This window comes from Bolinopsis microptera, chromosome 11, assembly GCF_026151205.1.
Source record: "Bolinopsis microptera isolate Bmic1 chromosome 11, MBARI_Bmic_1.0, whole genome shotgun sequence".
NCBI lineage: Eukaryota > Metazoa > Ctenophora > Tentaculata > Lobata > Bolinopsidae > Bolinopsis > Bolinopsis microptera.
Window position 1 is genome coordinate 14,225,300 of NC_087082.1, and position 25,381 is coordinate 14,250,680.

General features: G+C 37.9%; 4 protein-coding genes across 4 annotated transcripts in view; 1 reads left to right on the plus strand and 3 right to left on the minus strand.

Annotated features, from left to right (window-relative positions):
• Positions 1-25,381, plus strand: part of LOC134823488 (double-strand-break repair protein rad21 homolog A-like) — a 901,854-nt gene that overhangs the window by 280,212 nt on the left and 596,261 nt on the right. The window lies entirely within an intron of this gene.
• On the minus strand, positions 3,254-15,863 carry LOC134823769 (uncharacterized). The gene is made up of 15 exons (XM_063835324.1): positions 15,737-15,863; positions 15,569-15,623; positions 15,282-15,424; positions 14,905-15,088; positions 14,300-14,422; positions 7,446-7,621; positions 7,040-7,157; positions 5,871-6,143; positions 5,500-5,577; positions 4,914-5,051; positions 4,694-4,736; positions 4,337-4,402; positions 4,076-4,172; positions 3,785-3,866; positions 3,254-3,558 (listed from the first exon to the last, which is right to left on the minus strand). The coding sequence occupies exons 1-15, from the start codon at positions 15,781-15,783 to the stop codon at positions 3,478-3,480; spliced, it is 1,704 nt and encodes a 567-aa protein (XP_063691394.1). The 5' UTR covers positions 15,784-15,863; the 3' UTR covers positions 3,254-3,477.
• Positions 15,934-17,826, minus strand: LOC134823768 (protein arginine N-methyltransferase 7-like). The gene has a single exon (XM_063835323.1). It carries the CDS (start codon positions 17,785-17,787, stop codon positions 15,949-15,951), a length of 1,839 nt encoding a protein of 612 aa, XP_063691393.1. The 5' UTR covers positions 17,788-17,826; the 3' UTR covers positions 15,934-15,948.
• LOC134823485 (trafficking protein particle complex subunit 9-like) lies at positions 18,011-21,576 on the minus strand. The gene has a single exon (XM_063834969.1). It carries the CDS (start codon positions 21,494-21,496, stop codon positions 18,254-18,256), a length of 3,243 nt encoding a protein of 1,080 aa, XP_063691039.1. The 5' UTR covers positions 21,497-21,576; the 3' UTR covers positions 18,011-18,253.

The following is a 25,381-nucleotide window of genomic DNA, read 5'->3' on the forward strand; positions in this document are numbered from 1 at the left end:
CTAGATAAAATAAGAACTTGTTTAGGAGAAGAGGCAGAGCCAAGAGGGGCCGGGAGATAACAAGAGGACGCTAAAAAGAAGATGTAAATCAGCTGTTCAGCTTAGAACACAGTCAGTAATAAGTCATTAGACAGTAGACACACTTTTAATTTATCATTACAAGCTGCACTAATTTTATACCTTACTATATTATCAATTCAGCCCACCATACTTAGTCTATCACATCTCATAGTACTGTCTTGCATAATATCACATTTTTGCTCAATTCAGCACATATTTATTGCACTCTAAACGTCTGTCGGCCAATAGAGAAGTGTTTCTAGATCACGTGTTTTAGTAGGGACCAATGAGAAACACACAATTTCAGCATCAAGAACATGACGACAAATCTTTCTGGTCAGGGAGCAGTGAGGTACAGGCAATATGTTTTTATTTTATTCACTTTTGTTCGAGTTTTCTATAGATGTGGATACTGGCGGGGAGGTGATCATTGTTTGTTTACGTTTTAGTGGCGCCTCCATTAAGCAGGTCAATACAAAATTTGCATCACATCTTCAACCTGCTTAATAGAGGCGCCACTAAAACGTAAACAAACAATGATCACCTCCCCGCCAGTATCCACATCTATTAGGTCCAGCATTATTATTCTTATTTGACCCTCTCAAATTTCAGTAATAATGCAGTTTCTTCCCTTTCAAATTGATGCACAGCAAACTGGAAACTATAATTTACCCCACTTTCACCTTATGGCAGAGAACTATCAGACTTCCAGAAGACTGGCGTAATGACAGGAACAGCTCCCGAACAATTCAGAACAGCTGTAGATACTAAAAGTGAGGTAGTGGAACAATACAGAACAACAACTGTGAATCCTAAAAGTGAGGAACCCACCGCCCCACGTGCACCGCCTCCGTCTCCCAGAGAACCTGAAAACATCAAGGTTAACTCTTCCTCCTACTTACTGCTTACACAGTTACACCGATCTGCTCCTTTTATTTTATTTTAACAAGGCTCACCCCGTGGCTATTCGCCTGATCACTTCGTTCGCCAGAGTGATGCAACGGCTTCCCGCCGTACTCACCAATTTGCAAAATTTAAAATAGGATTCACGACTCTGCTCTAATACACTTTTGTAGAAACTACCACCTAAATGCCTCCACTTTCAGACTACAGTTGTAGAAACGGCAACGAAGCAGATGTTGTTTGATGATGTATTCCAGAGGGGTCCCATCTCATACTGTGGTCTCATTAGTCGACCTAACACAGAGATACTCCACAGCACATCCTCAGGTAAAGCACTGGCAGAGCATTACCAGCAGAGCATCACCAGTAAACACTGGTAGTGCATTGGTAGTTACTCAGCTTAGTTTAAGTTCAGTAAAATCTTACCTAACTTGCTAGTCTCTTGCTCGTTTCTCTCCAGTGCATTGTTATTGTAGATCAAGAAGCTCGAAAAGAGCGCCGGGCATAGGGATAGGCGCGCTTGGTTGAGTACAATCATCTCCTACCGTTACAAATATGTGTTGTTATATTCCAGGGTAGTAACCACATAAAACACAGGTGGGAGAGAAGGCTGGAACACCACACAGTGCAAGACTACTCCTCCTAGAACTGCTACCATGGTAACAGGTCCTACTAGAGGACAGTACAATTCTGAGCAGCTCAAGAAGATGAAGTCCAAGAGACCAAGTTCAGCTCCGTTTGTCAGTGCTAGTCTCAGTGTCCACGGACACCTGCCTTCCTTCGCTACACGGCGTCCTAACACTGCCTCTCTCATTCAACACAGAGTCAATGTAAGTGTAGAGTTAATGGCAAAATGTATCGTCTTCACTAAATCACTGACCAAGGATTTTAAATATTGTTACAGAGGAGCCCTCGGGGTACGCATCATTTGATGTATTTCGAATCACTCCCTATGATCTGGTTTCATATCATCATTAATTAACTGACTCATTGGTCCCTGGGCAAATAGTCCATCCAACCTGTCAAATTTGTGTTCAGAAATTTTCATATTTGAAAATGGGACAGAAATTGGAAAAGCTTTCTGCGAGCTTCCTCCGACAGAAATAAAACTTCCAGCACCTCAATTGTGTCATATGCAGATGCCATCTATAGTTGACCAACTAATTGGTTGTGGGTGAGAAATTCAGTCAAAACTGTAAAATTTCCGTCCTGGAAATTTCATCTTCAAAAACTGAGAATGGGACAATATTATTTTTCAATTTTTAAAATAATCACCCTAGTAAAACTAGTAAAACTTCAGGTAATGCCCGCAGAGCGGTGGCAGAGCACGTGGCAGAGGTTGCTATCGGACATTCCCGAGAAGACCCCTGAGGGGGTGATTAGGGTACAACAAAACATACCTCAACCAAACATTCCTCAACCAAACTCATCCCACTCTAACAACTACAAGGGGCCGGTGCGGAGACCGAAAACAGCAACTGCTAGAATCCGCTATTGAGGAAGACAGTGGAGCAGGCTTGTTTACACTTCATCAAATTCAACCCTCTGACCTCTACCCAGATCTGAAGATAGGGCTGCACGGCCAGTCATGAGTGTGAGTGTTAACGATATGCAAGAGAGCAAATAAGATAAGGAGAAAAGCTTTTGTGATCATCTTAATGGGCCATCTCGACCACTACACCGTACACTGACAACACTGAAGCTTCAAGTTCAAATTGGCGGACACTATCCCCATAAAATTAAAAAATGGAACCCGTATACAAATTTCCATAAAAATGTTGGATTGTGAACAAACAACAGTGAATCGTTTGCAGCCACTTTTGGGGTGCCATTGTAAAAGCTTTCTACAATACTCATGTGCAAGTTTCATGAATTTAAGACAGAGGTATACACCTTTTTACTTTAATACTGATTCAGTATTTGATGGTCTATTTTGTATTTGAGTATTACAGATTATATTCTTTATTACAGATTATATTCTTTATTTTTACTTTATAAGATAGATAAATATATATTCTTTTAATTTTAACAACGCTTTTTAATTAGTTGTAATAAATACTAGATACTTCAGCATGCAGTCAGTCCACCAATATTATATCCAAACCAAACTCTTTATTCATATTGATCCTTTTGCCCTTGGTGAAACGATACCATTAAAAAATTAAACGAGATTTTACAAATATCTGAATGATAAGAAGAAATAAATACAGAATGAGAAATAATAGATAGTCAAACTATAGCGGAATTACAAAGACTCCGACATACAGATAACATATTAATACTAGCACACGTGAGTCAAGCTGAACATTTGGATTTAAATCAATACTAATAGGAGATACTCTTTGTAATATCAATACTAGTGTTATCAAATCTAATTTCTGGAATCTAAAAAATAACTCTTTCAATTTAGTCTTAACTAAAACTGTTGAGTCTGCAATGTTACCATGAAAATCACAAATCAACATTATTCTGTTAACACTGTGACACTCTGTCAGGATGTACAATTTATTATCTTCATCTGTATTGGTTATACATATTTGGGTTCGGCATATTAGCGTTCGGTATGTTAGCGTTCGGCATGTTTCCGAGTTGCATCTGAGGATAAAGGTATCAAAATTCCAGCCAATTGTATACTTCTAATTATGCTTCGCCTGTTTTATAATCTTCTTAACAATCCAAATTCCAATTCACCTTGAAGAAAATAAGGAACACCTGATTATAAGGAACTCTGTGAAAATAAGCCTACCTGATTATAAGGAACTCTGTGAAAATAGGCCTACCTGATTATAAGGAACTCTCAGACCTGTGAAAATAGGCCTACCTGATTATAAGGAACTCTGTGAAGAGATGCCTGGTGAGGTTGAGCTATGCCCGGATTTGGTCCCAACGTCGGTCGAACTTGTCTGAAAATAGTTAGGTGTAATATTAATATTTGATAAATAAACTCTGTCCAAACCGATCAGAAATGTTTGCTTTACTATAATAAAAGTTAATGGTACGACATACACCTGCATCTATTTAACTTTTTAATGCTAAACTGGTTTGCTGAATGGTAAATTCCTGTGATACCTAGTTTCTAATTAATTAGATAATTAATTAGTTAATTGTTAACCTGGGTGCAGTTTGAGGATTCATGTTCGGAGGAAGGGATATCTGTAACACTTGAGCTGGTCGCTGCACTGGCAGAAATCCACCAGGGTCAACATAACCTGGGGTAAAGCTCAGTAGTAACAGAGTAACAGCAAATCTCTCTCAGTGTATATCGTTTCAAGCATGGCATTTCCTTAATTTATGATAGTAGAATTTCTTTTGAAACTCTTCTTTCTTGTTTATCCAAATCCAAATTCTAATAACTACTAAAAATAACAAATACTTCTTGGGATCTGTTGCACGCTGGGATATTGGTAACCTCTGGGGTACTGTTGAGGCATCATCATCGCTGAGGGAATGTTTCTCATAAATCATCTATTTTTAATTCCGATAAACTTTTTAAAAATCTGGCCGATCCAATGCGCTTAAAGATGGTTTCTTAGAGGTTGGTGAGGTCAATTTGTGTTCAATCAGCGGAGGTGCAAAATGAATAACATCGATTAGATCACAAAAAGAGATACGTGCGCGCTGACCTCCATCTCCAAACACGCCGCGCGTTACGCATCTTCCTCAGATCGAGTGTAACCGATTTGTGAAATGAGGTCATCTACGAATGAAAGAAAAAAGAATCTTCTCAAACCTGCATTTGGTCGGGGACTGTTCATCGAATTATCAATCCGTCCCTAAAGAAGGGGAACAGAAGTTTAGAACGAGTAGATCAATATGATGGTAAGTTCAGCTTGTTTGTAACTTGAGTACAAATAACAGGTACATCTCTCAGAATAACGTCAGAATTTAGACATTACAGAAATTGAAGACTCACAGCAGCACTTGGACCCCCCCCCCCCCCCCCCACTTACAGCAGAACTGACTGGTCTGAGTTGTTGTGGTTGTGCCATGTGCATTATCTGACCGCGTATAATGCCACCAGGCTGTGGCATTATAGGGGATTGTTGCTGTGTTCCTTGACCCATCTGCATCATGGGTACCGTCATACGCTGCAAAATAAACCCCTTCATTGAAAACACCGATTGATCATTGATGGCCCAAAAGCGATTATTCATGAAAAAGAATAAAGCACAAAAAAATGTCACAGAAGGTCGTCAGGACTGGTCGTATTGAGTCCTTAACAACATAAAAACCCTGACTAGAACTGTCCTTCTTCGAGTTCACATGTACATGACAGGATTTCTAGCATGTTATATTTTATAAACATGTTATATTTTATAAACATGTTAAACTCTATAAACGTGTTATATTTTATAAACATGTTAAACTCTATAAACATGTTAAACTCTATAAACACGTTAAACTCTATTTAAACATGTTAAACTCTATAAACACGTTAAACTCTATTTAAACATGTTAAACTCTATAAACATGTTAAACTCTATAAACATGTTAAACTCTATAAACATGTTATAAATGATATAAGGATATAGTAACCTGTTGGGTAGGGCGTTGTGCAGGGTTTATAGGAGGTACTATGTAACCGGCGTTATAGGCTCCTCTAATTCCCTTACTCTGGGGTAAAACACTTTATCAAATACGATATATACATATATATTTTACTCTCTTACTCTATAATATTATATCCACTATATAAGTCATTTGTTAACTTATTGACTTAACCCCAAAAAAACTGAAGTGTGCATAATTTTAGTCCTGCAAACATTTGAGCGTGCTAATTTCTACCGTAACCTATACTACTAAGAACTGGGTGAATCGAAGTAAAAACAATAAGTTAAAGTAGTTAAATAAAGTAGTTAAATAAAGTAGTTAAATAAAGTAGTAAATAAGTAAAAGTGTTTATTAACCGGGTCGTGAGGAAGCCTGTTAACATGAGGCACACTCTTGGGAGACTGTATAGAGGTAGCAGGTAGTATATTAGGAGGCTGGGAGGACGGACTACTCATACTGTGAACAACAGGTAGATTAGGAGAGATAGGAGTCATAACCCCGCTACCACTTGGAGCGGGGGTTTGGGGGGCTGCTGGGCTGCCTCCTGGAGGGGCTTGCTTTGAGTTGGTCATAAAGGGGGCTGGTTTGAGGTGAGGCATAGTCTGGAGTTGGGGGCCGGCTGAACTGACCTGGTAAATAGGTTAGGTTACGTGCCGTGAACTTGCATTTATGTGTTGCAGTATGTATACTTCAGCAAAATCCTTGATTACCACTTTTTTACCACTTTTTTCCACATTGATTCTCCGCAAACAAGTCCTTTTATGAATATCGTAGAAGGTTATAAATTGGACCAGTATGTTAAAAAATAATGGAGAACTTGGCCCTTGGAAAACATTTTATATTATAAAAAAATCAATTAATTGATTAATTAAATAATCAAGATATTTTGGATTTTTAAAATGTTTGAAACAATTTGTGAAAATTTTGAATTATCAATTAATTAAATAATCCTCACTCCATAACCACTCAATCACATAATACAATTCCAGTTCTGCTCTCCCACAAGCTACTCAACAAATAATTATATCAAGCTCAAGTTGATAGGCGTGAGACTGATTATATTTCCGAGAATTTCAATGGACTAAATCTACTCTCCCAGAAGTTCACAGGGCAATCTCTTGTTAAGAGATTGCCATTGAATTATACACTTTCTAACTTTGAGCAGTTCTTTCTAAATTAGGTAACACTTTCCAGTAACAACATGTGCTCGTCAAACTGTGAAACGATAACACCCGGCGCGGCCTGCAATTAAAGTTAGCAAACCCATTTGACGGTGCTTTGTTATAATCTACCGGGTTATACAATGCAACCTAAAGTAACTTATAATATGATCTTATAATGAACCATTAACATGTCTACAGTATGAACGCTACAATTATGAATAATAATTGCCAAAAATATACTACAATCTTGCTCGAGTTTTATGAATACCAAATCTGAGACTCAGTAAAAACAACAAATACTTGGTTCTTATACATGACCCCTATAATAATATAAACAATTGTCAGGTAAATTAGTGACTTACTGAGCGGTTTAAGCGTTCTTTACAGAGATCAAGTATTTCCTTAGCATAGTTAGGTGGCTTAGCGTCAGTAGATATCTTCATTTTACTCAGCTTACCGTCCACCGAGCTGTCTTTTGAACTGAAAGGTGCTTTTTTAGATGGAATACTGGTTACCGGACAATAATACTGGTTACTGGACTATAATACTGGTTACCGGACAATAATACTGGTTACTGGACAATAATTCACCGTGCGAATATAATGATGGAATACTGGTTACCGGACAATAATTCACCGCGCGAATATAAAGATATAAATGAATTATCGGATATTATTGAAATAATGCAGAAGGCGCGAGTGGTAATAATATCGGATATCTATAAATATATTATATCTGATTTATATACGGTCTAATGAAATGACTGACCTGTGGAACTCAGGCGTATCCCTCTTCCCGTACTGCAGAACCAGGCTCATCTCAGCTACAATATCAGAGAGAACGTTAATGTGGTCCGACTTGTTGCAGTGTGTTATTAGTCGTCTTACTGCCATGTTGTTGAGCTGATTCTGTGTTAGGTGGATGTCACTCTTTACTTCAAATACCTGGTAAAGTAAAGTAAAGTAAAGTAAAGTAAAATTTATGACATCACATCATCACACATGTCTACAAAATATCATCGCACTGTGTGAAAAAATATATAATAAATATTTCCCCACCAACATTAATTCTTTATCAAATACAATATTTAAAAACAATTTTATAATAAATAATAATAATAAAATTTGGTAGCTTAAACACAAACTCTAAGCCCAGTGGATAAACCACAAAACTTATGCTCTATTGTGTGAAACAAAGATACTAGATCAAGATAACTATCAAGGAGTGTATGCATAGGACATAAAAAGTTTTGGAACGAAGATGACATGCTTATGAAGCGAGCTAACAGTCTAAATGCTAATAAGTTCAAAAAGATCATGACATTAGGTTGCATCCTAAACAGTTTAAGCAAATAACATAAAGTTATATTGTCAATTAATCGCTCATGCCATAACTTTTCTTAAACAGGTGAGTTTTTAATAATGTTTTGAACAGATCAACATCAGAACAAGTCTTAATTTCAATTGGTAGTTGGTTCCAGATTTTCGGAGCAACAGTCTGAAACGCTCTTGGGTGCGATCTTGTAGATCCGACAGGTAGGTGTAAGGAGGAAGTTCTTCTGCTACTCGAATTAACAAATGTTACTAGATCACACAGATATGCAGGAGCAACACCATTGACTGCTTTGAAAATCAGTAAACATAACTTAAACTCAATCCTTTCCTTCACCTTGAGCCAATGAAGGGATTTGAGCTTCTCCTCGACTGAGTCTCTCTTCTTTAATCCAAAAACCAGACGGCATGCTCGGTTCTGAATGTTCTGCAGCTTCGTAATTGAGGCTCGACTACAACCATAGTAAAGCGCATTGCAGTAGTCAAGCGATGAGATTACAATTGCTTGAGTCAGTGTTCCCATCTGTTTGGTTGTGAGGAATGTTTTCATCTTAGCAAGGTCTCTTAGTTTCAGAAAACACGATGTTTTAAGTTGCTTGATTTGCTCACCAAAGTTTAGTTGAGAGTCGAGACGAAATCCGAGGTTCTTTGCAACAGGTGACAGCCTGACACACGTCTCAGAGTTAACAAACACACCCCCTATAGACAGCTGCTGGAGAACAAGCGGTGTCCCAAAAACAAGAATCTCAGTTTTTCCTGCATTGAGCTGTAGATAATGTTTCTTCATCCAGTCATTAATTTCTTGGAAACATTTGGGAACATCGTTGATAAGGACGGTGGGCTCCTCGTTTGGCTTGAAATTTTTATACAGCTGATGATCGTCGGCGTAACCCTGGATGGAGAAGTTCAAATCATGTGCTGCTGAGTACAAAGAGCGAATGTAGATGTTGAACAGGACCGGACCCAGCACAGAGCCCTGTGGGACTCCAAACTTAATCACTATCTCATAAGATTCCTCATTTCCAACTTTAATAGTTTGACATCTACCTGTGAGGAAGCTGCTGAACCATTTCCAAGCTGTCCCTGTTATTCCCAACTCATTTCTGAGGATGTTCAGTAGTTTGCAGTGGTCAACTGTATCAAAAGCTGCGCTGAGATCTAGGAGAAGAACAACAGTTGCCTTGCTTTCTGTAGATGCAATGAGCAGATCGTTAACAACTCTCACAAGCAGAGTCTCGGTGCTGTGTTTTGATTTGTATCCAGACTGCTGTGGGATGTTCAGGTTGTTGTTTTCTAGATGTTCATTTAGACGCCTGAGCACTACTCTTTCTATCAACTTGCCTACAAAACTAAGGTTAGATATTGGTCTGTAATTCTTGAGATTATCACTATCTAATCCCTGGCCCTTGATCAGGGGTGTGATATGAGCTAGTTTAGCGCCATCAATACTGCCAGAAGATAATGAAGCATTTACTATGTCAACTAAGACGGGTAGTAGATGCACGGCTGCCATTCTGCTTATTTGGTTCACAGGTTTTTCCTAGACTTTTTGTTCGAACTTTAGCTTTCTGTACAAGATTTTTTGTTATCTTAGAATTAATTCCGCATTTATATTATTCCCACTCTCGACTCCTTGCTGCTAGTCCGGTTAATTTAGTACCTCTAGGTAACTTCTCATTTAATCATGAGGACTTATTAAAGAACATCTCACCCTCTAAGATTTTCACCGCTTTGTTCATTTTATAGATTTATTCTTTTTCTATTTTTACTACACTTACTAACACGTGCATATTACGAAGGAGTAGATAAGATGCCTCCGCAGGCATTTTAGAACGTTTTATATTTTATCACTTCATGCACGGCTGCCATTCTGCTTATTTGGTTCACAGGTTTTTCCTAGACTTTTTGTTCGAACTTTAGCTTTCTGTACAAGATTTTTTGTTATCTTAGAATTAATTCCGCATTTATATTATTCCCACTCTCGACTCCTTGCTGCTAGTCCGGTTAATTTAGTACCTCTAGGTAACTTCTCATTTAATCATGAGGACTTATTAAAGAACATCTCACCCTCTAAGAAAACTTCGTTTGAAGATATTTTGTATTATTATCTATGTCATAAATTTTCCTTGTGTTTGAATTCTGTCACTTTTTAACTGTTTCTAGTATTTGTTATTTTCGGCCGATTTCTGCACTTTTTCACTGGGTCATCTTCATATTTTCTGGGATGGAGACGACGCATATCAGCATTTAAGGAAGAGTTACTTCATTAGACTCTTCTGGTCAAGGACAACATGACACCTAAAACTTTGAACATAACACGAGGAAACATGGACAAAACTGAACAAGAACCACATTCGAAGACTGAAACATCTGAATGACTCTGCAACCCAGGAATCCACTACTCAGTTATCATCGCTAAATGATCGGTTTGGTATCGACGTTACATACTTTATTATTTTTAAAAAAAAAGAAAATGAGGCTGATTTTAGTTTTTTTTTTTTTTTTTTTTTTTTTTTTTTTTTTTTTTTTTTTTTTTTTTCTTCCTTCAAAACATTCCAGTACATTGTGCAGAAAGTTGGAGATGAAGCCGTAGTACGTACATGTAGCATTCTACTGGATCGAACTTGCAGAGTGTGGTTTCCTCCAATCTGGGCCGCGCGTTTATATAAACATACACGGCGCAGATCGACTGGAGGAGATTGCACTATGTAGGCTCCGGTGTAATGTGATATGTATGTACTACGGCTTTACAAATTTTGGAAGCATGTAAGGATATATATCTGATACCTATCGTATATACTAAAAATACTCTAGCACAATTGTAACTGCAGTTTCACAGAACTCTAAATGCTTAATGAACACTCTTGCAGGTACCACCCGTATTCACACTCAGACCTGAGTTTAGTCATTTCCCGATACGAGATTGGGGACGGGTTCTATAAACAAACAAACAAACAAACAAGACGGGTAGTAGAACCTCAAGGTTTTCTTTAAAGATGTTTGCAGGTAGAGGGTCAATTGAAGAAGACTTGATCTCAGATGCCTTGATTATCTCCTCTAGTTCTTCTAGAGTAGTTGGAGAGAACTCAGCTAGTTTTTCTCCGCAGTAAGAGGGCGTTTGATCGTCAGACTCAACATGATCAAAGTTATTACGTATTGCCTTTATTTTCTCCTGAAAATATACGTTAAAGTTTTCGACTGTGTCCTTGAGAGACTCCGACGAAGGCAACACAATGCTTTTATCCCGATCAAGAAAGGTGTCCACAAATCTAAAAAGACTCTTAGAAGAATAGGAATGCTTTATGAATTCGACTTTGAAAAACTCATGTTTCTTCCTGTCTGAGAGTTCTGTGCACTGCTCTCTGATTGATTCATAGTGTGTCTTGTCAGTTAAAGATCCGGAGATTTTCCACTTTGTCTCGGCTTTTCTTCTTTGGCTTCTAAGTGCTTTATATTCACCATCGAACCAAGGGGCAGACTTACGTTCTTTGATTTCCTTTGTGAGGAGAGGAGCATGGTTATTCAGCACAGTTAGGCACTTAGAGTTGTATAGGCTGATGCGGCTTTCAAATGACGGCATTTCAGCTTGTGATAGACCCTCAGGATCCATTACAGTAACCAATTCCTCAGCAAGATTATCCGCAAAACAATTTTTGTCAATTTCTTTGACATTTCTGAATGTGATAACTTTTTTCTTGTTGAGATTGCTTGCAACTGTTTTTGTGAGGCTAAAAGTAACCGGGAAATGGTCACAGTTTGGGAACATTTCCGAGGTGTGCGAGTCTACTGTGACACTCTTTGGATTGACTATCTGATGGGAGGAGATTACAACATCCAGAATATGTCCTTTGTTGTGAGTTGGATCTCTCACGTATTGATGCAGTCCATAGCTGGCCAATACTTCAGTCAGTTTGGCTGTGTTTCTTGATTTATGTTCATCCAAATGAATATTAAGATCACCACAGATTAAAAACTTCTTGTATTTCATGAATATGTTCCCAATAAACTCATCCAAATCTTCAAAAAATACATCAGTCAATGACCCTGGTCGGTAAACACAAGCACAGAGGACAGTATCACCCGATGAGTCCCGAAATTTGCCTAAAACTGCTTCAAACGTATCTCCACACTTATCAAACACAGGAGTAAGGTTTAAATCACTTGAATTGTAAATAATTCCAACTCCTCCGCCTCTGCATTTAACAGAGTCTTTCCTGATGTAGTGAATCAAGTTATAGCCGTAAGACTTGATGGTAGCAGTAACATCATTCTTCATGCTGGTGAGCCAAGTCTCAGTGACAAAAAGGACAGAGATTCTTTGGTCGATTATAGATTCCATGATTGGTTGAATCTTATTATTGAGAGATCTCACATTCCAGCAACAGCCAAGAATCTCTGTCGGAGAGGATTTCAGACCACTGCTTACAAGTTTTTTGAACTGTAGTAATTGATAGTTTTGCGGAGATGCTGCTGTTCAGTAACATAAGCTGGACATGTCCTATCAAATGCCGTGTGTGTGTCTCTTTCATCCCGATACTTGCCCTTAGAGCAGTTAATGCAGCATGGGATAAGACTATTAGTTTTCTTTTCTGGACAATCTTCTGACGTATGATTCTTGGAACAATAACCACAAATAGCTTTTTCTGATTCACACTCCGACCTGTAGTGTCCAAAACCTTGGCATTTGTTGCATCGTTTTACATGAAATTGATCATAAACTTTGCAACTAAACGAACTGATGTATAGCCGATCTCCCTGTTGTTCTATGATTTTCCTAATATTGTTACTAACTCGTATAGTAGCTTGATGCTTGCTGCTGTTTTTGATCTGAGGTTTAACTTTTAGTACGGAAAATGTTTCACCCTGGGATTTTAATGCCTTAATGTTGGGGTGAGCTTGAAGGAGCAGGTCTTCTAGATCTTCTTCAGAATAATTATCAGCAAGGTTAGCAACAGAGATTGTGGGCAAACGTTCTGGTGGCTGGTGCGTTTTTATTTCTGGAAGTTGCTGGGATACTTTCTTGACAAGATTTTCCCTGTCAGCCGTTGTCGGACACACAACCACAATTTCCCCTTTCTTGTTGACATACCGTTTGTCAGCATGAATGGCGTTGTCTTTGACGATTTTGTCAACATCTTTGCGATCTTTCTTTCTGGTATTTTGCTGGACATTATTAATACAGAGCGATATGAAGGGGCAACTGGTGCTGGAGATGAAGGAGAAGAAATTTCAGTTATGTCCGGACATGTTTTCATATTCACAACTTTCATAAGTAAACCCTTCATGTCCTCCATAGATTGGGTCAGATTATCTACTCGCCTGTCAATCAGGTCGACTTTACTTTCGGCACTGACTGCGGAGTTCTGTTCAGAGTGTGTCTTGCAGACATTACACACAAACGTAAAAGTCCCAAATCTGGAACTGTTAACACCCTTGGTTGCGTTTCTGTCGGAATATGATTTGAAGAAAGTGCGAGGACAGATTACATCAGTATTAATCCTATCTTTATCAGCATCTCGACAAACAGCATGAAATGACGATTTACACAAAAAGCAGGTAAGAGCAGTGTCATTAGCTTGAGCATCATTACAGGTGTTACAAGTGCCGTCTTTGATGTAGGCAAACTGGTATTGAAGATTGTTACCTTGTCGCTGTTGAGTACTTTCAGAGGATGTGGATGAGTTCAGGAAAGGTGTGAAACGTTGCGGGGATAACATATCTTCGCTAACATTCCCGTCATTCTTTGGCATAACATCCTGTAACGAGATTGAGGACCTGTTACCCTCATCATCAAAACCACCTTCTCCGATCATTGCGCACTTCTTTTACAAAGTGAAACAGTGCAAATCAGCAGAGTCAGTAGAGAATCAAAATTGAGTTCGGGGTCCTCAAATTATTTGTTATATAGTAGTGTTATTTGTTATATAGTAGTGTTGTTATATAGTAGTGTTGTTATATAGTAGTTATATAGTAGTGTTGTTATATAGTAGTGTTGAAAGTATTAAATATTATCAAAAACATTATCCTATTTTAAAGATTTCCCAGTAGAATAAAGATTTATAAAACGCTTCTTTACTTCAAATACCTGGTAGTGGAGGTATTACATAATATTCAAGCAGTTTTATATTTTTATTTGTCTTTTAACAACTTAGTTTAAAAACTAAGTTTAGAGGTAGTTAAAAATAAACAAAACAATGTCTTAATCTCTTTCTAAAACAAAAATAAATCAATTAAATCGTGTAAACGATTTTTGTAAGTTTAAATTTAGTTGATTGAACTATATTTACTAACCCGCGTGCATGTATCCAAGCATAGAGGAGGTGAGTTCAACATCAACAGATAGTTCTCCAATTTGGTGAGCTGATCATAAGGGAGAGTCTCGCCCAGTGTATCATACAACTCCAGTACTAAACTCTGGGCATTTACAAAAGGTTATTAAAGTTACTAAAGTTACTAAAGTCATAAAGGAGAGTCTCGCCCAGTGTATCATACAACTCCAGTACTAAACTCTGGGCATTTACAAAAAGTTACTAAAGTTACTAAAGTTACTAAAGTCATAAGGGAGAGTTTCGCCCAGTGTATCATAAAACTCCAGTACTAAACTATGGGCATTTACAAAAAGTTACTAAAGTTATTAAAGTCATAAGGGAGAGTCTCAGAGTCTCGCCCAGTGTATCATACAACTCCAGTACTAAACTCTGGGCATTTACAAAAAGTAACTAAAGTAACTAAAGTAACTAAAGTAACTAAAGTAACTAAAGTAACTAAAGTAACTAAAGTAACTAAAGTAACTAAAGTAACTAAAGTAACTAAAGTAACTAAAGTAACTAAAGTAACTAAAGTAACTAAAGTAACTAAAGTAACTAAAGTAACTAAAGTAACTAAAGTTACTAAACCTGGGTTGATCTACTGAGGACGTGCTGGGTAGTTATAGGAAAGTCTAGAGTGTACGGCTCGGTAGACCCAGGACGAGGGAAGCCTCTGTAGTCCGTGATAGTTACTATTAATTTGTTGTTTGATAGCATCATGTCTCCTAGCAACGGTACTAATTCGTCTGGAATGTCTCCCTGTTCTACACATCTGCAGTGCACAATGAGGTTGTGTTAGATCGGTTGTGAAACTAGGAAAACAAGCTCCATTACAGTTGAGGTTGTGAAACTAGGAAAACAAGCTCCATTACAGTTGAGGTTGAAGTGAAGAGTCAAGAGGAGAGTTGGAAACAACAAACAGCGAATATGTATTGTTAGGAGATGAAATAGTAACTAAAATAAACCTGATAAAATCAGACTCATCGTAAGATATTCGGTGAGTGGAGAGTTTGGAGTTAGCAGGGACTGTAACGGTGAACCCATCATGGTACAAACTCAGTACCATGCCTGACTCCCAATCATCTGGAACCTTCGTTATGTACACAATCTGCAAGGCATTTTAACGTTATCTAACAGCAACATATTTTGAGCATCTTTCGAGATATGAACCATAATATCGTTAGTACTAATAAATACACAAAACCCTCTCGAAAACCTTAAACAATTTCTATACCAGCAGGGTATATAATACCTTTTCTCTTTCTTCGCAGTCATTATTGTTCAAATATTTCTTAACATCGCCGTCCCTGAAAAGTGAATTATTAATAACATTTTTCTCGAAAAACAGAGCATTTTCAATAGAAGCATTACTTTTTTCAAGCGATTAATCAAATTTGATATACCTTTTTTTTAAACTTACGACAAAATCTTTTTAGTTTTCCTCCGTTTTGGGCAGCTTCTGTCCATTTTGTAAAACCTCGTTCATTCCTGAGTTAGCTATTATAACGCTGTTATAGAGTCACAATACCAACACTAATTTAAGGAAAATATTCTTTACAGTTAATAAAATAATGTAACTATAGTTCTAGATCACAGAGCGAATCATTGATACATACATAATGTAATTACAGATTAAGATTTATAAACTAAAAGGGAAACAATCTGACAATTCCGCAATTGAAAATCAACAATAACTTTATCCCCACTCTGTACCCTCAAATCGTCAACTAACGTGAAACAGTCCACCTTATTGAAGTAATCAGAGTTACCAAATTCTAACAAAGAGTCACCAAAATAGTAACCCAGGGAGAATACAGCATTGGTAACCAGGCCGCGTTGTGTAATTGGTAGGGTAGAAGTAAAGTTATCATCACACTGCTGTAATGATGGTAGTTGTGTGGGAGTTGATAAAGTTGTGTAGTCATATTCCCACAGGTGTATTGGATCGAACATGTCATCTCCACTGAGTTGACCCTGACATTGTCTCACTAGTTCACTGTAACCGGACATGTTGAACCCGTCTATAGTATCAGGAGATAACATCCTGTTAGCCAGCTGACAAGACTCTACTAACGTTATAGATAACACTACTTTACGAGGTACCAGACTACAATGTGAGCTGAGAGACTGTTCTAGTAGTTCCCTCCTGTAGTAATACGACACACAAGTTAAAGAGAAGGGGTGGTAACAACTATCCACTACTATGGTTCCTTCCTTTACTTTTAGTTCACTTGTTGAGAAGGGGTGGTAACAACTATCCACTACTATGGTTCCTTCCTTTACTTTTAGTTCACTTGTTGAGAAGGGGTGGTAACAACTATCCACTACTATGGTTCCTTCCTTTACTTTTAGTTCACTTGTTGTATCTGATACTCGAATAGTTTTAACTTTGCAGGAAAGGTTTTTACTGAGTAGTGCAGGAAGTGTGCTAGGTGGCCCAATATACACAACACTTTTATCATCAGTCTTCAGCAATTCACATACACTACCACAGTAGGCTGCATTTAGGCGGCAACAGTTCATGTAACCTAGGTAACGGTAGCTCAACATCTCTCCCGGATTGTCCTTTTTAGAGCAAACACAGTTGTTAAAGTTACCTGGTCCAGAGTGATCGATTTGAACCTCTAAATCAGTGATATTAACTTGTAGACTTATATCACCTTTATTATAACACATGCAGTAAACAAGGGGCATCCAATGGTCTCTGAACTCCTGAAACTCCAGAAGAGGTTTAGGAGCTGTTGATATAACGTTATCCTCATCAATATCACTCCTCCACCAGACCACTATACCGTTACAAAGTTCCTTATTTGTGATGCTGATATTCCTGGCACCTGTCCAACATTCCACAGATGCTAGGTTAAATTCCCACTGCCACAATTCCACTGGAGCACCTGACTTGAGGTCTGATATCTTGTCAACGTGGACCTCCCAGGGTACGTCAAAAGAAATATTAGTTCTCTGTTGAGATTCCTTACTCGATGGTAACGAGCAGTAACTGTCAAGACTGGCTGAGAACACTGGCTGAGCAAACAATGTTGCTCTGGATGGGATGAAGATACAGTTTCCAGATGCTAGTTGAGAGAGAGCGTGTTTGTAAGTGAGCAAACAACCCTCTCCTATAAGCTCACTGTCATAAACCTCGCTAACAATGAGGTTAAAACTGTTTCTGTAACCGCTATTAAACTTATCTAAATCACATGACGACATAATCTCAACAACAATTTTGCAGGTTTTCTTATACATGTTTTCATTGTCCTTTATAACACCTTTCGCTATGTTAGCCATGGTCTTATTGCTCTCACAGGCCACAATAAAATCAGCACCAGCTTCAGCAGCGTATAAAGCCAGTAAACCAGTCCCTGTCCCGATATCCAACATACACACAGCTTCACCCCTACTGTGGATCTTCTTTATAGCAGTTTGGATTGCTGATCTGTACGCCTTGTGACGGTGAGTATCATTAAGCATTCCTGCATGTCCATTAGTGAGGATCTCGTCAGGATCTACCATTCTAAACAGGGGTAAGGAGCTGTCATTGAGTACTCATCATGTTAAAATGTTTCTTTAAACTTGTAGAATCTTATATATTAATTTGACAGTATTTTTATTTTTCAATATTATAAGTTTAGTCCGTTTATTTGGAAGATTGAATCTTATTTTGATGGTAGGAAGAAGGGAACAAAACAAAGAATAATATTAGCAAAATCATGCTGGTCAAAAAAGGCATCATTTAAACAGAATTTACATCGACAATAAGAGACAAAATTTGAATAACATCCATATCGTAATTCAATGCTGTTAGATATTCTATCAATCATTTTACTATCATTAAATCATATCAAATCTGTCATGACTGCGCACCTGTAAAAATTAAAAACACAAAAACATTAATCATATAATATATTATCATAAAGATTTAAGAGTCCTTTAAACGTTAGTTGAAAATTTCAAACTGTAATGATGGTCGCATCTTCCAGTTCTCCATGTACTTTGGTGGTGGCAGACCATCATTCAGGTACTGCATGATTATCTTTCTTGGAATGATTGGGCTCTCCTGATGTTCCTCATCAATGACCACAGAGTCCACCTCAGGAGTAAGCTGCTGGTTGCTGTACTGGATAGTACAAGAAGCAGTGCCACTTGGAGGGGGCAGTTGGCAGGCACTTACTTCCACAGAGAACTTACCACATGTCATGGGCATCAGGGTAAACTCATGTGACAGAGTAGAGTGAGGTTCAAGGCTCTCAACACTGTGGTCTCTAGTTCCAATAAAGGGAATATCACACATCTTCTTGAAGGCAGATGATCCTTCGTAAAATGCCCTTACAAACAACAGCAGTGAGCCCAGAGACTCATCTGAGACATTTGTCACCATGATGGATAGCGTTATAGGTGTTCCAATGGACACTTTGTGTGTTTTTTCTTCTCCAGGTCTGTCTAGCACGTTGCATGAAATGATCAGTTTCTCTTTTAAGGCATTTGTAAGGTCAGTATACTGAGTGACAGACTCGATAACATTTACTCTTCCTTGCCTATCACCAACTTTCCATGGGATATATTTAAAATCAGGATCCAGTAAGTCAGAGAACTTAACCCTATGATGACATGTTGGGGAGTTATCACAGCGAGTGACCCTGTCTAGAGCAACATCCTTAGCAAACAGTTCACCAGAATCTACAAAATGTGAAATTCCAGCAACGTTTAGTTCCATTCTTTGAGGACACATTGATGCTAAAGAGAGATGCATTTGGCATTTGCTGCTATCAGAGAGGTGCTGTGAAATGGAGTAACCAGCTAGCTGATACAGAAGATTTATTTGAGCTGTAAAAGTTGAATCAAGCTGTCGGAAATACTCTTTCTCCTTATCATAATATCTGAAGCTCAGAGAAAAGTTTTCCTCTACAAACACATTTTCAATTTTGGTCTGTCTAGCACGTCTAACAATAGGTGCATCGTCTCCTTCATCAAACTCTGACGAGTTCTCATAGATGGTACCACGTTGGGTTCTCTCGGGTCTACTGTCAAAACACTCAGCTCTCCTTTCATGGCCTATTTTTGTGTTGATATTAATTTCAATATCAGCAAATGTACCCGGAAGAAGTGGAACTGGAACCTCACCATACTGAAAGACAAGACCGGTCCTGGAACAGTTGTCGATAACATCAATATGCTGGATGGGAAAACTGCTGATGTTAGCTATCCTGCAGGACAGCTTTCTCTCTTCCCCCTCGTACAGAGTTAGTGTAGCTGGAATATCAGACTTCAAAACTAGTAGAGGCATTGGTTTTGATACTGATATAGTTTCTGCACATGTCACTTTAAAGTGAGAGGGAACACCACATAGTTGAAGTTTAATTCCAACCAGTTTTAGTGTACCTGGTTGACGAGGTTTGATTGTCAGAACTATATCAACTGTCTGCTTAGGGTATATTGTAATGGTGCCAGGGTAGCATTCCGCAATACCTCCCTCCACTATGCATCTTATGTCAAACAGTTGCAGAGAGTGCAGAAGTGGATTTTCCAGTTTCAGCAGAACTTCTCCAAATTCGTCACAAACCCAATTAACTAAGTTTTCTTCCTCTTTGCTCTTGCTAGCATTAGGATTGAATATGAATATACTGTTGGTTTGTTTGTTTAATCGAGGTTCCAAAGATTTCCCTAAAGACTTGATCACAATCTTCTTGCAAACAGGTATGTTTGGTGCTTCAATCATGTCTTGACCAAGCCTGGTGTTATTCTTGAAGATAAGGTTTAGAATACGGAGTTGATCGTCATGGTCCAGATGTGAGTAAAAGTTTTGCAACAAGCACATTCCATATTTAACAACACTGTCACTGTTGGCTAATTTGTCACTGGTTGAGATCAGATCATTGAGCACAAGCTTCTGTAGCTGAGGCCAACCATGCGCACTTTGATTACCAGGAACAACACCGTACCTCTCTATGACATTGCATAGTAAAGATGATGAAATTGTGTATGCTCTTGAAAGCATTTTTTCATGAATAGATTCAAGTGCAGCTCTTCGCAAGAAATAACTGTATTTTCTGTGCATCCCCATTTGCTCATACAAAAGAGCAATAGTACAGAAAAATTGCAGCTTCTCAACTGGGGTTAGATCGTCATAACAGTAAAATATTTCTGAATTAAGTATGACACATGCCTCCCTTTTACATTCTAAATCTATCATCAATCTGACAAACTTCAAAGTGCTTTCAAGCATTATCAAGGATGCTTCCCTTATCTTTTCCATGTGATTTATACCGGTCCTGAACAGCCCTTTAAGATTTTCTGTACTCTTCATTTCCGGTTCAGATGAGGCACTGTTCAAAGATTCCTGAGAAGAATGCAGTTTGCCACCTCCCATAGCAGTGGTAGACTCAGCCTCGTCTAATTGTAGCATCCTTGCAATCGCACAACACTGGCCTTCATATGCAGCACCAGTCCACAAGCTGTCCCCGATTGATAGCAAGTTTCTTGCAGCTTCTTCATAGCTCTCATTTGCTTTTTCAGGTTTTCCTATGATCAGAAACATATCTCCCAGATGTTTCTTGTGTCTTGCTTGTATCCTTTTGCGGCCCATTTTACCCTCATCTAGTCCAGATTTGCTTCTTTCGTAAGGACTGTATAACAGCTGAGGGTTATACTTTTCACCTCCCATTTCAATGGTATTTCTGACAACAACAGAATATAAAGCCTGGGTAAATTCACCAATGAGAGCAGTCAATTCCTCACAGTGAACAGAACTTACGTCACCACTATACTGTATCACCATTATGTCTGGCCTGATGCAATCTGGTGGTAGCATAAGAGATTCTTCGCTGAAAATGATACACCTTGAATCAATAACAGTGCTGTCCATTCGCCGTTTTATCTTCTCGTACTGGGGTAAAATTCCAGCCAGGTTTGAGGAAGCATCAGCATGTGTGATGCAGAGTAAACCAATAGGTCTACGATAATATTGTACATCACTCCAATCAGAAAGAAGTGGCTGAGATTGCAGCACAAACTTGGCACTCAGCTGATTACGATTGGGCAAGGGTACTTTGCTCAGTTCAGAAGGTATTGTGCTCAAAAAGTTCTCATCAACAAGACCAACAGGTAAAAGGACAATATGAAGCCTAGAGCTATTATCACATTTTGCGTTGAAATCAATCCGAGATGAAAGAGATTGATTCATCTAGATAAAAGGTTCTTGTTCACAAATTACTGTCCATTAGCGGAAGTTGTCAACTTCTCCACCGACTTCTACATGATCTACTGAAGGATAATGATTAATAAATAATAAATACAGTAAAACCCTGATTTACAAAGTAGTTTGTGGGAAAGGAAACAGCCACAGTAAATTGGGGGCTACTGTAGATCAAGGTTTTGATAGATCTTATATTATGAATGCTAAGCCCTATTTGAGGGAAAGAAAATTGCTGCCTTAAAATTATTTGCAGTAAATCGGGGTTAGAAGTAAATCAGGGTTTGCAGTAAATTGGGGCATGGTAAATCAAAGTTTAACTTTATAATGCAAAAAAACACAAATCAACCTTAAAGAGAGAAGAGTGTTGGCTTTTTAGTGTTTTATTTGTCCTCTAACTGATGAAGTTAGGATTGGGAAACTTAATCCAATTTAATATTGCACTATTAGCTTTGCCCAAGGTGTGCCCCCAGGTGTTATCCAATTGTGCACCAAGTATTTTTAAATTATGTGCTCCTGTGTGCCTATATAATTTCAACTCCAAATATTTTGTTAAATCATGGTGATTCATTTGGTCTTAAAGCTCTTAGGCTTAGTCTTGCATTTAGAAATAATAGGAAATAGATAGTTCCCATGGCAAATTATTTTCCTGATAAGAAATATGATACAAAAAGTAAACCAAATTTCACTGTAGCTACTATAAGTGAGATTCTCAAGGTGCGTTATCTTCCTTGAAAGAAATTCGATACAAAATATCAAGTTTTTAGGATACAAATTAGGTAAAGTTTCTTAGTATTTTTTTGTAGTTCATTTCGAGACCGTATAATTAGTTTAATCCCTCCAAAACCTTGTAAAGTGACCCCACAGAACAAAGATCTGGACAAATAATATGACTACCACAAACTTGCCTCCCAGTACGTCCATAGATTTGACAGTCATAACTGGGGCTTTCAGTATTTATCCTCACTCAATATGACAATAGCTGTTTATATTATCATCAAGAACTCCATGATCATGTATGATTACCACAAGGACTGGAGAAGGATTTCGTGCCTATTCTTTATTATTGTTGCTGCTGTTGATGTGCTTGAAGGACCTTTCTATGAGGATGGATCCTTGGGCTTGTATCATCTGGATGGTGTTGGGTACAATATAATAATTATTCAAACAATATACACATAATATAACAATGACCCTATATAAAATCAACCCTTTAAGAATTCAAAAAATTCCCTTAACAATTAAAAATTGGGTAAACTCTGCTACGCTATTTCCACTTTTTGAACAGGAAGAATCATTAATTGTAAACAAAGTAAAATACAATTTTTTAAGTAAAATACAATTTTTATTTTCCACAGAAGAATCAATACATATTGAATTATAAATATCCGATAATTCCATTAATAATCATTAAAAGTTGCTTTGTCATTTGTAAAATCAAAAACGAAAAGCCCCACGCTGAACGCGCGCGGCATTTTTTCTGCAGCTGCCTAGCTTCAAGCTTGTAGCCGCTAACATCAAAGCCGCCGCGCGCGCCCAGTGCTGGGGTGCATTCTCATTAACAATTAAACTTGGACAAAGATATTTATATACAATTCCTAAATTAAATCAATAATCATGTTAATATGAGTATTCAACACTACTCGACAACAAATATTTGCCGGCCCATCGACGATTCAGTCGCCGAAACAAAAATCAAATGTTTGCTTTTTCGTTTCGGGGACTGTTTGAACTCAGTACTATATCCGACTAATCACACTTTATAATGGTTAAAATACAAAGTAAAAAGTTTTTCCTCAATGGGCCGGCATTCGCAACCGCGAAACGTTTTGAGTACGACAAACGATGACACCACCACCAGCCGTTAATTGATAAGTCCATGGGTGACGGGATAAAGTTAAAGTAAGATGTGTAATTTCATATTGCCTATCACCTATCACCTAAGTTACTTTGCATATACTGCTTCTAGTTACACGATAGCGATCTCAGTTCCCAATAACGTGCGACCCAACAGAGGGTATTGTGGAAGGACACGTACATTTTTCATTAACACGTGCCCTGATTACCCCCTCCGTTGAGCTACTATACGGGGAACGTTGACCGCCAGTCTGTAGTCAGATCGTTAATAAATTATACTTTAAAATTGGTTGCCGGGTGATGGTGTCAGTGAGAGACGTTAAGTTAGGTGAAAATTGGTACAAAAATATAATAATCTAGCAGTTTATCTCAAAGTTAAAATCACTATTTGTTAAAGTATACAAACAGTTCTATTCAAAAGAACAAAGTCCGAGAGCAGAGAGAAGATTTGGAGACTATACACGCATATGTGGGGTTTAAATTTGGTATTAGTTATTTTAGGGTTCGACCGAAAATGTTGGTCGGTTGGTTAATAGGGAGCAGTCACTGTCATTAGAATTATCAGATTAGGAGCAACAATTAGAATCAAATTGGACATATTGTGTATTGTGTATTGTGAAATCAGTGAAACCTAGAATGGCGGTAAAATGCTAACGCGCCTTGTTATGCGCGCTAACATACTAGCTGCTGAAAATAAAGAAGTATTATATGCATGATTGATTGATTGATTGAAATAAATTTTCGTGCACATACAGAATGAATGGTTAATAATTTAATATATATGTAGACCAAGGTCTGTGCACGGGATGCTTCCTGGAAGAATCCAGTTCTTTTAGCGGGGCACCCTACCTAAAGCCAAATTGAGATATAATAATCATATTCCTAAGAGATAATCAGAAATCGAATACCAATCAAATAATATGATATATATGAGTAGTAACCATATTTAATATGCAAAATGCCCCAACCACATAGTGTAAATTTATATAGAATTCAAATTCCATATCATCATTAAACCTCAATACCTAGTCAATATAATAGCCCAAGCAAAATTAAATAACTTCTTATATACAGGGTGGGCCAAAAGTCAGTACCCATACGTTGGCCTTTATAGCTCAGTCACTGAGTGCCCAATTTAAATACTTCCTTCTGGTATGACTTAGTACCACCACTGGTTCGAGGAATTTGTCAACTCGAAAAATATTCGTGTTCATTTTTTTCAAATGGAGGTTCATTTTCACATTTATTTGATAGTTTGGATAGTCGGATCAAGCTAAATGTTATTGAATTGTGTTTGGCCATTCGAATTACGTTTGTCCTGAAAGAATTAGAACTGTAGCTTCTCAGATGACCGAGATATGAAGCATAACGAGTTTATTCATTACGTGTGATCAGGTGATTGGTTTACCTAATCACGTGATAAGGTGACCTCGTTAACTACCCCGTTAAACATTATGGGAATTGTTAAGGGTGCCCAATTAAGGTGTTGTGTCACGGTGTCACATAATCACCCAGTCAATTTTGTTAACGAGATACAGAAAATGCTTGATAACTTCGTCATTTCTAATCCGTTTTGCCTCATGTTTTCAGATCATATGCAACATTTGATAATCTACCGTCTCTGAAAAAATTAGGCGTTCAGCATGTTCAGAGAAAACAATATAGGTGTTTTAATATTGAATGGGCGTGGTCTAAAATATTCGAATTTTCAAATTTTGACGACAGAATCCTCGAACCAGTAAGTACAGTATGCCATCTGCAAAGCAAAAGCTCTCAAATATAACACACGGCGGAGCTATTAAGGCCAACGTATGGGTACTGACTTTTGGCCCACCCTGTACCTTACTGTCATACTACAAATTAATTAAACATTTGAAATCTGTTGACCATAGAATAAATTCTAAGCCTAATGTAAGTGAAATAATTTAGATGCAATAATGAATGCCTAATGTGAGTATCATTTGTCAATGTCCTTGTAAAAACGTCTGTACAAGAGATATGAGTAACTAATATAGAAGA

What these genes read in the sequence shown, in the direction of transcription:
- LOC134823485 (XM_063834969.1), bottom strand. Translation starts at nt 21,496, where the DNA reads ATGAATCAATCTCTTTCATCTCGGATTGATTTCAACGCAAAATGTGAT.
- LOC134823768 (XM_063835323.1), bottom strand. Translation starts at nt 17,787, where the DNA reads ATGCTTAATGATACTCACCGTCACAAGGCGTACAGATCAGCAATCCAA.
- LOC134823769 (XM_063835324.1), bottom strand. Translation starts at nt 15,783, where the DNA reads ATGGACAGAAGCTGCCCAAAACGGAGGAAAACTAAAAAGATTTTGTC. An exon ending in GATACGCCTGAGTTCCACAG is followed by an intron (nt 7,158 to 7,445) that starts GTCAGTCATTTC and finishes AGCACCTTTCAG; the next exon opens with TTCAAAAGACAGCTCGGTGG. An exon ending in CACAACGCCCTACCCAACAG is followed by an intron (nt 5,052 to 5,499) that starts GTTACTATATCC and finishes TTTATTTTGCAG; the next exon opens with CGTATGACGGTACCCATGAT.